This window comes from Dicentrarchus labrax, unplaced genomic scaffold (genome assembly GCF_905237075.1).
Source record: "Dicentrarchus labrax unplaced genomic scaffold, dlabrax2021, whole genome shotgun sequence".
Lineage (NCBI taxonomy): Eukaryota > Metazoa > Chordata > Actinopteri > Moronidae > Dicentrarchus > Dicentrarchus labrax.
Window position 1 is genome coordinate 1965817 of NW_026136716.1, and position 13105 is coordinate 1978921.

Genomic DNA, 13105 nt, shown 5'->3' on the forward strand with positions numbered 1-13105 from the left:
TTTTCCTGAAATCTCATAAAAAAATTCAAAGTATCTATTCCTGATTTCGCTTTCGCTTTCTGAGCGCCCTACTGAAGGCCCCTGGAGGCCCTCAGACCCCGGTTTGGATGGAGGGTATGACATCAGCAGAGGGCTCAGCGGGCTCAGCAGGCGAGGTGTTGGGTGTCGAGTCTCTGTTGGTGAAACCGGACCTCCGCTCCGTTATCCACGGTTGATCTCAGAGCCTCCACCTGGCTCAACGTCAGTCTGTCTGCAGTTTGTGATCATTATTGGGGTTCAGTTTGTTGTCTGTTTGTGTATTATTATTATCTCTGCTCAGCTGTTCACAACGTGGCGTAACGTCCAGATATTTTCAGCGTCTCCAGTGAGGGTGAGCGATCAAATAGTATAAAGTGATTTTATGTTGTGTTATTAATATACAGCCACTGACTGACCACTGTACCGCCCACAAATGCATAGATTGAAGTCTGGCAAGATAGATTCTTGCATAATCTAATGCTAATCATGGCCTATCAGAGTTACTGTAATGATCCTCTAGCTTTTTGCATTTATTTTAATATAAATATTCACCTGTTGATCTCTAAGGATATTGGGAAGTTCAGTTAGGAAGCATTTGATGAATAAAAGAGGAGCTCAAATAGACCAGAATTTGAAGCTGAATCAAGCTGAAAGAAATCTCTCCTCATGAAGTTCATGTCTGTTCTCTGGTGGGTTCTCAAAGGGAGTTCTGGGGAATGTAGGAAATCTCTAAAATCATTGAGTAGTTGTTGTTTCACTTTCTCTTCAAGTTGTCCAATTTGGGGTCCTGGGCCCTTAAGGGGTCTTTGAGGAGTATTTTAATGTGACTATAAGGCGCGTGCTCAGTAATAAAACAGTGGTCAGAGGTCTGTTACTTCCTCACCTACTGCACAGACTGTAACGACTCTCAGAGGAGGGGTGAGAAAGTTTTGGAGCGCAGGTCTAGACGCGCGCACCTGCGCTCCTGCTCATGCGTCTTTTACTTGAAGTGAGGGTCCAAAGGACAGAGTGAGCGCGCGCCAGCCCCTGACAGTCTCGTGGCTCGGTGTCTGTCTGTCCTCTTGGCTGACAGCCTCGGCTGACAATAAACAGATGAAGGCGGCCGCGGGGCCTGTGCCACCCCGATGGGAGGAGAGGACGGAGCGGAGGGCAGGTCCAGCAGGGCGCGGTCTTCTTCTTCTCCCGCGGCACCTCATCTGTACTGTAGTAGGATCTCTTCCATTTCTGCCAACAGCCCTGCGCCACAGGGACGCATTGAGAACAAACCCAAGAGGCAGAAACCGCTGCGGGGACACCCTTTGACCGCCGTGCCCAACAGGCGCAGACAGACTACGCAGCGCGCGCCTCCGTGTCTGTCTGTAGACCTTTTTCTCACAGCTTCGACACCGAGAGAGGCTTTGAACCTGTCTGCCAAGATAAACTCACCTCGCCTATTTATGCCCCTGCCTCCGCGTGCACTCGGGACAGGAGAGTGTCGGCAGCTCAGAGGACAGGTTCAGGTCGTTCCAGCTCGTCTCCACCAGCGCACTGGCCACTTTTACGCACCGGGAATGGCCACTTTTGGGGACCCGGGAGTGAGTCCTGCTCCGTTACCTCCACTCTAAATTTATATTGGGGAACCCACACGGGGGAGGGGGGAGGGGGGGACACACATCAAAAGAAATACAGCGGTGACAGTTTGGCCACCCGCCGGGGGGTTACATACCGGCCCCGGGGCGGAATGCTGCTCCCGACGCTGGTGACGTGCCTCGCCGGGTGCGCCTTTCTCCTCTTGCCGGTGTGCGAGGGTTGCGGACCGGGTAGAGGCCATGGCAAGAGGCGGTCACCGCGGAAGCTGGCGCCGCTCGCCTACAAGCAGTTCAGCCCCAACGTGGCCGAGAAGACTTTAGGGGCCAGCGGGAGATACGAAGGAAAAATAACCCGGAACTCTGAGCGCTTCAAGGAGCTCACCCCGAACTACAACCCCGACATCATCTTCAAGGATGAGGAAAACACAGGTGCAGACCGCATGATGACACAGGTAACACTCCCGGCTGCCGTAGTGCCTTTTAGCCTGGGCTTTTCAGCAGTAGAACCTGCTTCTTAAGGAGGGTTTTCGGTGTATTACTAAGTGTACTTTGCCCATTCTTCCAACGCGTGGACACTGTTATCTTTTCCGCATTTCTTGTTGACTCAAGGATTGTCACTGCAAAAAGAAAAAACAGTCTTAAACAAAACTGTTGTGTTAAACTCATTTTTTAAAGAATTTGAACAAAATGACCCAAATATATTTCGATTTAGTGCCACTTAAAGGGAACAAGTGTCGTAAGTCTTAAATGTCCCTCCTCAGTGGAACATTTTAACTTTGAAATAAAACTACAATTTTAACGCTTTTTCTCGCATGAAAATGTTTTGAAGCTGGATTTTTCTTGCTGTTCTGCCTCTTTCGGAATCTGATTACGAAATCTGTCTGTTTGCACAACTCATTCTTCAGTCAATTCTGAAATCCCTGCAGCTGTTGACACAGTTGGGTTTGTTTCTGGATTGTGTAGGGGACCAGTTTGAATCAGAGCTCCACATGAACTTTCAGAGGTTCAGTGTGGGCAGCTCATGCGTAAAAAGAGGGCAACCCCGTCTAAAAATGTATGGAAACGCGGTCGCTCTTAATTAAAACACTATGTCCTCTGTTTTACATCATGTTTTTTGGTGGAAAAACAGCCAAAAGTCGTATTTGGTTAGAGCCCGGGTCAAGCGTGTACTGATGTTTACCGTTTTCGTTTTTAGCCCGACTGGCCAGACTTAACAGTCGCCTTTTGGACTGTCAAAAATTTTTACGACACCGTCATTGATGTGGCCCCGGGTGGAATTTATTTGACTCCCAATTTCCCCAGGAATAAAGTATTTATATCTGGCTCTTGTGACCGCGGGCTTCCTCTGAGAGCGGCAGCGCTTATGTCCACAGACCCACGTGGGGAATGAAGGCGCGCACTCCCGTCTGGAGCTGTCACCTCCGCCGTGCGCACTGCAAGAAATACCCGCAGGAGCGAGTCATTTTAGCTGGGTTTGAGTGTTCAAATGTACAAGAGAAAGTCCTTAAATGCAAGATGCGTAAATAGGGATGTGTTTACTTTAGTGTAAAAAGATTCAAGAGTTTTAATTTCCAGAATCAACTGATTCCATTTGTTTTTTTATCTGCTTTTTCTCATGTTTCTTAGAAAATTACTCAAAAAGGTGCAACTGTAAGAAAGGGTTAATTAAACCTTGTTAATGAAATAAAAAGTTCACACAACTTTTTAGGTGAAATGTGTCCAAGCATGGACATTTTTTGCAGCGCGCACCTCGAGCCGCAGCGCGTCGACGGCGCTGACCTGCACACAATTTATGGGCTCCAAGCCGCAGGAGACAGCCCCCTGTTTGTCTTTTACTATTCCGTGTTACTTTTTGTTTGTTTTCGCAGCGCACATGTGCAGAAATAGCCCACTTCACTTGTGTCGAAGCCTTAATTATACAGATTTTTTTTTCCGCCTCTTTATTTTTTATTCGCTTTTTCCTGGGCGCTCCGTGCTGCATACAGACGCGACTGTTCAGGGGCGAAGCCTCACTGCAAAAAGTGTCATTCCTCACATTTAACTTGGCCTTTTTAATGAGTTGAGATTTCTTTTCAAAGTGCATGTTAAAAAAAAAGTGCAAGATTATTTCACTTATTTACAATGAATGTTCTTTAATTTCACGGATTTCTTGCAGAAAAACGGCTCCAAACAAGGCAGATAGCCCCATATTCAGCAAACTATGGCATTTGACTAAAAAAGACCATCAAACCAATCGCATTGCATTGGAATCAAGAGAATACGCGTTTGGTTTTTGCAGATTTTGTCCCATCATCCCAAGAAAACCAGTCTTTCAGACGCCACAGCAGACTAACTGACCTGTTCAGAAGGGCACTTTTTGCAGCACTAAGGTGTGCATATAGGCGCATGTTGTCAGCCTGCGCGTCCAATGTTTGTGCAGCCAGCGGTTTAGTGCTTAAACCGCTCCTACAGAAACCCCCGTCGATCTGTATACCTTGAAAGGAAAACCAACAAAATCTATCGTCTGATTTATGAAGTCCAGCTCGTTGCTCTGACCGCGGAGAGAAAACATAAGACGTTAAAATCCACAGTGAACACTGTGAAAAGGCATCTGTGGCCACCGAGCTGCGAGCTATTCTTATCACAGCCAACATGGAAAAAGACATTTAGAGCGTTTAATCCCACTTTTTCACTCTTTATAGGCTGAGGTTCGTGAAAGCATCACTGAGAGACGCATTCAGAGGCTGCTGGAAAATGACAAGAAGCCCCTCATGCAAACCATGATTTAATAAGAATTTAATTAAAATACTGTCAAGTGAAATACATAAACTTCATTAACCGGAAAAATGTAATTTCTCAGGATTTTACCTGAAGTAATCATTTGTGACCCTTAAACAGTTTAAATCATCATTTTACAAACAACAAATGACATAAAAGTGCCACAATGTACCAGTCTTACAACTTTCATCAAAATCAACGAGATATGTTGCGTTAAAGTTTAAAAATGACCAAATCAGACAAATAAAATAGCATCATTCAACAAGTTCCTATTAATTTGTTTTAACTCTAGTCAAAATCTTAGCAAAGGGTGTTTTGAGATTCATACTTTAACAATCAGAATGAGCGTTTAAGGATAGCGCCCTCAACAGGTGAGTCTGTGGCATTATTCAATGCCTCATCCAACCAAATCCAACAAGTAGTGGCTGAGATGTATTCAGGCAGGTCCTGTTTGGTTGGCTGATTCCTTCATTTCAGGACTCATTGTGTTGTTAAATTGATCCAGAATTGGACCAGTTTGAGTTATAATGTGAAACAGCTCGTTCTGCAGCCAAATCTGCGTCATTTTATGCAAATTATCACCTGATGTTTGTTCAAATCTGACTATGGCTGGTTGGAAATATGAAGAAATATGTTGAAAATGGTTCCCTCTTGAAGCCGATCTGAGCCTTCAGGCCAATCTGAATCTCCACTGGAAACCCAATTTGTGCAGAAATGTAATTAATATTTCTGCTGGTTAGGGGGTCGGTGTTTTGAAATGAGAAAGCCTCCTTTATAGCCACCAAGCCACATCCATGAAAAACAGAGGCAGATAATGGACATAAAAATGTAGTCAACCCTGGAAGGGTTCACAGATACACAAATTGTTGTCAGTCAGTAAAAACAATTCTGAAATTGACATGTATCTTTATTTACTGCTCAAAGAAACTGCTTCAACTGCTTCCATTCAGACTTAAAATGATGTCAGTGGAATTGGACCCATCAACCCTCAAACTGTAGGTTGAAGTATTAATGGGAAAACTGTGAATGTATTCAGATGAGGGCTGGTTGAGATAATATATCAAGATTTTTTGAAAAGAAAAGCTGATTCCAGCATTTCTAAACTTCAGTTCAGTTACATGACAGAACGATTAACAGACTGTGAAATGTTAACTCCTCAGTCCAATCTGCTCCCCATTTTATTTGGAAAATGTGAAATCTTTATTGTGAAAATCAGACCAGTTGTATCTGACATGTCACCTGAAATATTTTATGTTAGATAAATCGCTAATAAATCAGAAAAATAGAAAACCTCTCAGTTAAAACCACATGAACAAAGTTCAGGGAGAGGCGTTACTGCAAGTTTTCCAAAATAAAAGCACCGGAGGAGGGAGTTGAATGAGTCCTTCCATAGGTCCTCTCACCTTCTGTTTGCTCACCCTGACCAGACTCCAGGTTTAGCGGGACCCCTATCCCCCCCCCCAGCATCACCCAACCACCCTATAACCTCACAGTCCCCTCCTTCACCCCTCCATCCATCCTTAACATAGCTCACCACAGAGAGCAAACATCAGACCGAGCTGGGACAGCAGGGGTGCATTGTGGGAAGGCTGCGGGCACAGACAAGCGGGAGAGGGGTGACGGGGTGTGACGGGGATTCGGTGAGTTCAGACTTTTATTGCTGCTAAAGGTCAGGTCTGCAGTCTGTGATCATACAGGAGAATAACGTGACTGAAGGGTCAACAGGCAATAAATCAAACCATAAACTATAAAAAATACATAAAGTTAAAAACAAGCATAAAATCTCAGATAACATGAAAAAATGTTTATTCCACAGTGTCATTACAGTTCAGATACTTTCATTCAATACAGCGTTAAAAGTGAATAAAACATCCCACAAAACAAATCTGAGTGCAAAGTGCTAAAATTAAAAGTTTCACATACTCGCTAATGAATCAGGGAAATAAAACCTTTCACTTAAAACCGCCTAAAGTGAGGAAGACAAGTTTTTCAGAATAAAAGCCCTCTGGGAAAATCTTCAATAAATATTCTATTCAAACATTTCCAACCTACAAATGAAGACGGAGGATTTTCTTTGATTATCTTTTTGCTGATCAGCAGGTGAACGTCTCCATGGAAACCCACCTTTATTTTACAAAGAGCCAAAATCCTACAAAAAATGTAATCACTCGGAAGTAGATTTTTCTCCCAGTTTATGGCCACATGTGAACATATATAGTTTAAATATATGTTCACATATTTATATATATTCTATATGGCCAAAAGTATGTGGACTAGTTTTGGTTTGTTTTTCCTGGTTTGTTCTCAGCCCCTAGTTCCATCGAAGGGAAATCTTACTGTTACATATATTATATATTATATAGTAGTGGTCTGTTTACTTACTGCGGTATTTGTTAATGTATGTGCAAAAGATAGACTTGTTCACATACAGTAATATTTCTGTGGACCTACGACAGCTGTGTCTCTTTTGCTGCAGCGCTGCAAAGACAAGCTGAACTCTCTGGCCATCTCGGTGATGAACCTGTGGCCCGGGGTCCGGCTGCGAGTCACTGAGGGCTGGGACGAGGACGGCCACCACTCGGAGGAGTCGCTGCACTATGAGGGCCGGGCGGTGGACATCACCACGTCGGACCGAGACAGGAACAAGTACGCCATGCTGGCTCGACTGGCGGTGGAGGCCGGGTTTGACTGGGTCTACTACGAGTCCAAAGCCCACATCCACTGCAGCGTCAAGTCAGGTGAGGGAGGACAGAGGCTGAACTTCGCTAAATCCAATTTTTATGAAGGGAAAGGGGTAGAGAGCCTGTAGACACCCTGGTCTACTGGTGAGGGTGCCTAACCCTGACCCTAAAGGCCTCAGTATGCTTCATATGGAGCTAGTTCATGTAAGACAGACGATGTCTAAAGGTGTTTAAATCTGTTCCAAATGGACACACTTAAAGATGCTGATCCAACGAGCTCTGGGTTTGAGGCACACTGAGATCTTTAACGTTTTATTACATTTTAATCTTCAAAAGAAGCTGGATCTGTTTTTAAAGAATGTATCTGAAAGGTTTTAACATGTTCATATTTATCTGCAAAGCTTTCTCACAAAATCAATGCAGCTAAAGTACGAATTACATGTTAGTGGAGCATTATGATAATTAACCAATATTAAGTTAAGTTCAGTGAGTACTGCGACTGAACTCCGACGGCCTCGCACTCTGACACCTTCTCCCTCCTACTCAGCTTTCAATTCTAATATGAATTGTTTAAAGCTTTGCTGCTTTAAACAGCAACCTACGAACCCATCCAGTTCCCCCTTGTAGCTCACCGTAGCATGTTTCATACGGAAACCCTGACTCGTCAAATAACTGCTGCTTGGTCAGCGGCTTCAAAATATGACGCTGTATGTTGAGTTAGAACAATAAATAACATCTGAAACTTCTGGCCAAGTTAATGACGATAATTATAAATATGCAACATTTGGTTACACTTTCAAAATAAAACTTGCGTGGATAAACAGTTTGTTTAGATCGTAGCTTACATAACGTACCTCAATGACAACGTTTACTTGTAGTTTCACACGGGACACAAACAGAAATCTGAAATCTACCAGCAGCAGGCGGCAGCGGGATTAAAAAAAAATCATCTCCAGATGTGGATTTTCTCGCTCTTTAAGTCACCTGACTTTAGTGGCGCTATAGGGACACTGACAGCGTGATCTTTTTAATGCAGAGGGCCACTGACTGACTGAAGCAGGAGTGTTTGAGTGGGACCAGGTTGCATGTCAGCAACAGCTTAGAAAAAGCACGACAAGCAACACTAAACTTAGCAGAATTTTGCTGCTCAGAAACTCCAAAACCTTCATCAGTCAGACAATCTCTGAATTAATGTAGTCCATTTAGTGTTTATATTTCAGGTTCAGAAACTGCTGCTGCCGCCTTTTCCTTCCTTTTTTTGTTTCACTCCTGTTCGCTAACTCTCTTCTTCCTTGCATCTTATAAATGTGCCAGCTCTTACATTTTCCCCCTTTTTCTTTATCTGTCTCATCTGCCACTCACCCCAGTGTTTCCTCAGGTTAGACCGAGTTCTACGTCATGTCTACGTTTTTGCTTCTGTGAGCTGTTTGCAGCTTTTTTGCTTTCCTCGCCCTGAAGCAGGCTCATCGGTACTTCACACAGCCACGTACCGGCTGATTTCAGAAGATTTTCGTGGAACTAAACTTGTATTGCCACAAAAACTACTAAGCAATATGTAGAAATTCTGATTTTGAGAATGAGGAAACTCAGATGGTTTTTCTTGGTTTTCTTGATAAAAAGAACCGGTAGTATTTAAAGCCATCTGCGGTACTGAAATGTCAACCAAGGTAGTAGTCACAACATAAATGTACAGTTGAGCAGTTTGAGTTAGCAGGAAGAGGCGGAGTTAGGAGACTTCAACATGTTGTGGTGCAGACTGCATTTACACTTCCTCTTACCTAGCAGAGATTAGGGGACACCGATTGCATGTTAACACTGAGTGGAAATCAGCTGCTGAGGTCTGCAGACTCTTCACATTAAGGTTCAACATATTCAACATACTGTCTGTTCATCGCCACAAATGTGCAGCTTGTATGAAAAGTAACACACACGTGACGTCCAAAAGTGGACACACAGATGTGCCGAAAGTCACACACTCTGATGAAAATGCATCAACACCCTCCGACACATTTTACACTGAGTGGTAACAGAGATTTCCCTTTTCTTTTTCCCCTCTTTCTTTCTCCTTTTTCCTACTTTCTGTCTCTTTTCCCTTTCTTTTTCCCTCTCCTCCTCTCTCCTTCCCTCCCAGATCGGGTTGCGAGGGCCCAGTCCTTGACTTGATCAGAAGGGCAACCAATCAAGTTGGTATTTTTTTCATGTTTTTGATTTTTTATTTTTTCTTCTCCTCTCACATTTTTCCTCAAAGTTCCTCAAAGAAAAGAAATCAGTGGTTGAGAAGAAAATCAAGCCAGCTGAGGAAAAGTTGTAACTGATGAGCTCTCCACCAACAAACTCCTCCTTAGAGACACTTAGCAAGAGGACACAACCACTAGGGGGGCAGCAAAGCATCCTGTAGATGAAGACTGGGGCGATAACGGGGATTAATGGAGCAAGTTAACACATTGCACCTCAAACTTCTGCTGCTTTACATCGACAACATGAGACATATTCTGGGGTCAAACCAGGAAGAGAGTTAGGAAGGTAATATTTCAAGTTTTCTACCTCCACCATTAGAGAGAAGTCACTTTTTATTTAAAGATCAAACTATTTCTGGTGCTTTTTGTTTGATAATGAAGAGCGGTCTATCAACTATTTTTATTTATTTATTTTTAACCTTTTAACCATCTAACTTGACATCGTATTATGACAGAAAAGTTTCAGTTTGGTATCACAAAGCCTTGAAAACCTGAAAGTTGAACATTTTTGTTAATCGCAAAGTACTAATTTGTCTTAAATTAACAACGCATGTTTTTGAATTCATTTATTTTTGCATTAAATAACATAATTTTATGAATATTTAAAACCCTGTGCATTGTTTACATCCTTGTTAGCAGTCTTCTTCTTCCCTGCCTTTGTTTGTTTGCCCGCCAGTGTTCACACTTCACCAGAGCTGACGAAGTTCAGTTCACACAGATTATAGTGAACAAGTTCGCATTAATTTCTTCTGTTTGTTTTTTTAAATGAGCTGCTTTATAAAATGTTGAGAGTCGAGGAACTTTGCTGTTGGTATTTATTATATCTGCTTCCAATATTTCCCGGTGGTCACTCGCTGTATTGCAGCGAGTATTTTCCTGATAGACCACCACTATAAAACAAACAAGATCAGTTATGACAAAGTTTGGATCTATGCAGGTTGTTCTATTCGTTCCTCGAGCCCAGAAAAGCGAAACTTCCCACTTTCTCATTTTAACATAAGAGGCGTCAAAGATAACGTTGTTTATGATAATGTCGTGCACGAATCTACGCCTAAAATTAAAAACATAACTCGATTAATTTAATTATACCATATTATTACTCACGTGTCAATTATGTCTTTTTAAGTCAAAATAGTCATTATTACTCGAAAAATAAATGTAATCTTACTTATTTAAAACATCTAACATATTTAAATATATGTGAAAAATAAATAAATAAAAATAATTCATAACATAATAAAACAATTAAGGTCATCACAGTGAACTGGAGGAGACGTTTACTGGAGTTTGTCAGATGATTAACCCGCTGGCTCATTTTCCTGCTCTGCTCCTTCCTCCTTCAGGTGACTTATCTTATCACCTGGCCTTGGCTTTCCTACCTTCCCCAAATATTTATCCGCATTGTCTCGAACACAATCCCTGGACACACACACACACACACACACACACACACACACAATATTCAAGGCTGCAAACAGGAGCTTTTATCTAGTTATTTTTCTTTTATTTTCAGTGTAGGTAGGAAAAAAGTCAATATTTAGCTAAAGGGAGTTGAAGAGATTTATTGTGCGCTCAAGCTCTTTTGTATGGAAGCTCGATCCTGCCACGAAAATAAATGTTTGAATGTTCTCCCTTCACCATAACAAAAATAGATGCACTAATTTTAATGTTAATAAATGATAATAAATTATACTTTCTGTTAGAATTCTGACTTAATACCTCAACATTATGACATTTGTCTCATAGTTTTTAGTTCAACTTTATTTTTTTTTCTTCTTTTGAGCATGAAGGAAGTAGCAGGAATGAGCTTCCGTATTTCAGGAATAATCACATCCTGTTGTCTGTCTGTCTGTCTGTCTGTCTGTCTGTCTTTCAGACCACTCAGTGGCGGCTAAATCTGGAGGTTGTTTTCCCGGCGAGGCCTCGGTCAGGTTGGAGGGCGGTGGTCAGAAGTCCATCAGTGACCTGCAACCTGGTGAGCGAGTCCTGGCCTCGGCGGGCACCGACGGCAGCGGGGAACTGGTCTACAGCGAAGTCCTGGTCTTCCTGGACCGTGACCCTGCGGCCTGGAAGCTCTTCTACACCCTGCAGACAGAAGCTGGGGCCCGCCTTTCGCTCACCGCCGCCCACCTGGTCTTTGTGTCTGAGGGGAATTGCTCAGAGGGGGCGGTGCCAGCCCATGGTGCCCTCAGGACTGTGTACGCCAGCGAGGCCCAGCCGGGACAGTGCGTGCTGGTGTCGGAGGGTGAAGCGGGACAGAAGCACAGCGAGGGGCGTCTGTCTCGGATCACCCGGGTCAGTGTGAGGGAGAGCAGGGGGGCGTTTGCGCCACTGACCCAGCAGGGGACGGTGGTGGTGGATGGGGTGGTGGCGTCCTGCTACGCGGTGGTGGAGCAGCACTCCCTGGCTCACTGGGCCTTCTCGCCGCTCCGGCTGGTTCACAGCTGGACCGGCTCCGCTGGGAGCCACAGTGACGGGATCCACTGGTACTCACGGCTCTTACACTGGCTGGGGAGGATGCTGCTGGACTCTGGACGCTTCCACCCGCTGGGCGTGGCTCAGGACGACAGGTGAGGAAGGAAGAACACTGGTGGACACTTATATCAAAAAACAATCCTGAAATACCCAAATACAAGCCCGGAGAGCTTGCAGGACCGCAACCGACTGCCTGACGAGATGGGCTCCTGCTGAGGCATGATGGGAGGAAGAAGAAGAAGCTGTGAACTGACACAGACAAATTCTCCCAAAACCACAAACACAGACAGCAAATATAAGAGTCAAACGACTCAGAGAACAGCTGACGTTTCAAAGACTTTTGGTTGTATCCTTAAAACTCTATGAAACAATAATCCCTTAAAATACCTTTAATAAATCCTTAATCTTACCTGGAAAACACAGCAAACACTCACAGGAAACACCCTAAAAAAGAATCAAGGGGTACATTTTCCCATTAATTTACACATTAGTTATCATCTTAAGGTGTTCTTAAGGTTGGGATTGAAGTGATTTAATGGCTTTTCTTAATGGATTCAAGTGGGGGAAAAACAGGTACACATGGCATGAAAAGGCACATTTAAGTTATAAATCAATGGATGGTTTCATGTTATTAAGTCAATTTTAGTTTTTATTTTGCCTCTTAAACCATGCTTAAAAATACCTTTATAATATTAATTATCTCCATAATTGCATCTTTATAAGTGTTAGAGCACATAGCACGAGAGCCATTTGTAGGTTTTATTCTTAATAGAAAAATAAAGATACATTTAGGGTTTTAACCCCTCAAAAAACCCTTAATCTGTGCAGAAAACCCATTAAAATCCCTTAATATAAAGCAATCCATTAATTTAATATGGGATCTAATACTGAGTAAAAATCCCTTTTGCCTTAATAACACCTTAAAAGGTTAATTCATTGATTTGTCAAATATGTAATGTGTAAATTAAGGGGAAATCTATTATATCTAATCCATCTATTATTCTGTTCAAACTCTGGGGTAATTAGTTTGATTTCGAGGTAAAATTTTGAAGGATTTAGTTTCATAGTCCACAGTGATGTTTGTATGTAACATTAGAATAAATGATATATAAATGAGTGTATTTAAGTGTTATTTGTTTACAGAAATCCAATAATGTTTATGGAGTTATTATGGGTGAAGAGATATTAAAAAAAGATTTATTTTTGAAATTAAATTATATGGAAATGAGCTGTGTGTTGTCTCTTTTATACCTCAACATCTACAGTGACCTGTTGACACGTGAACGCACCTTTACTGACCTCTACCGGCTTCCTCTGTCCGTCCGTCTGTCCGTCTGTGTTTATCTTCCGGGGGGGGATCAGGACTGAT

General features: G+C 42.9%; 1 protein-coding gene across 1 annotated transcript; it reads left to right on the top strand.

Annotated features, from left to right (window-relative positions):
- The first annotated feature begins 115 nt into the window (after positions 1-115).
- LOC127378715 (indian hedgehog B protein-like) lies at positions 116-12964 on the top strand. The gene is made up of 3 exons (XM_051427919.1): positions 116-2038; positions 6820-7081; positions 11138-12964. Exons 1-3 carry the CDS (start codon positions 1739-1741, stop codon positions 11833-11835), a joined length of 1260 nt encoding a protein of 419 aa, XP_051283879.1. The 5' UTR covers positions 116-1738; the 3' UTR covers positions 11836-12964.
- Positions 12965-13105: the final 141 nt, after the last annotated feature.

Bases quoted from the DNA above. Each gene is read 5' to 3' on its own strand.
- LOC127378715 (XM_051427919.1), top strand. From the start codon at position 1,739: ATGCTGCTCCCGACGCTGGTGACGTGCCTCGCCGGGTGCGCCTTTCTC. The intron at 2,039-6,819 runs GTAACACTCCCG...CTTTTGCTGCAG, and splicing joins CAGACCGCATGATGACACAG to CGCTGCAAAGACAAGCTGAA. The intron at 7,082-11,137 runs GTGAGGGAGGAC...TCTGTCTTTCAG, and splicing joins CCACTGCAGCGTCAAGTCAG to ACCACTCAGTGGCGGCTAAA.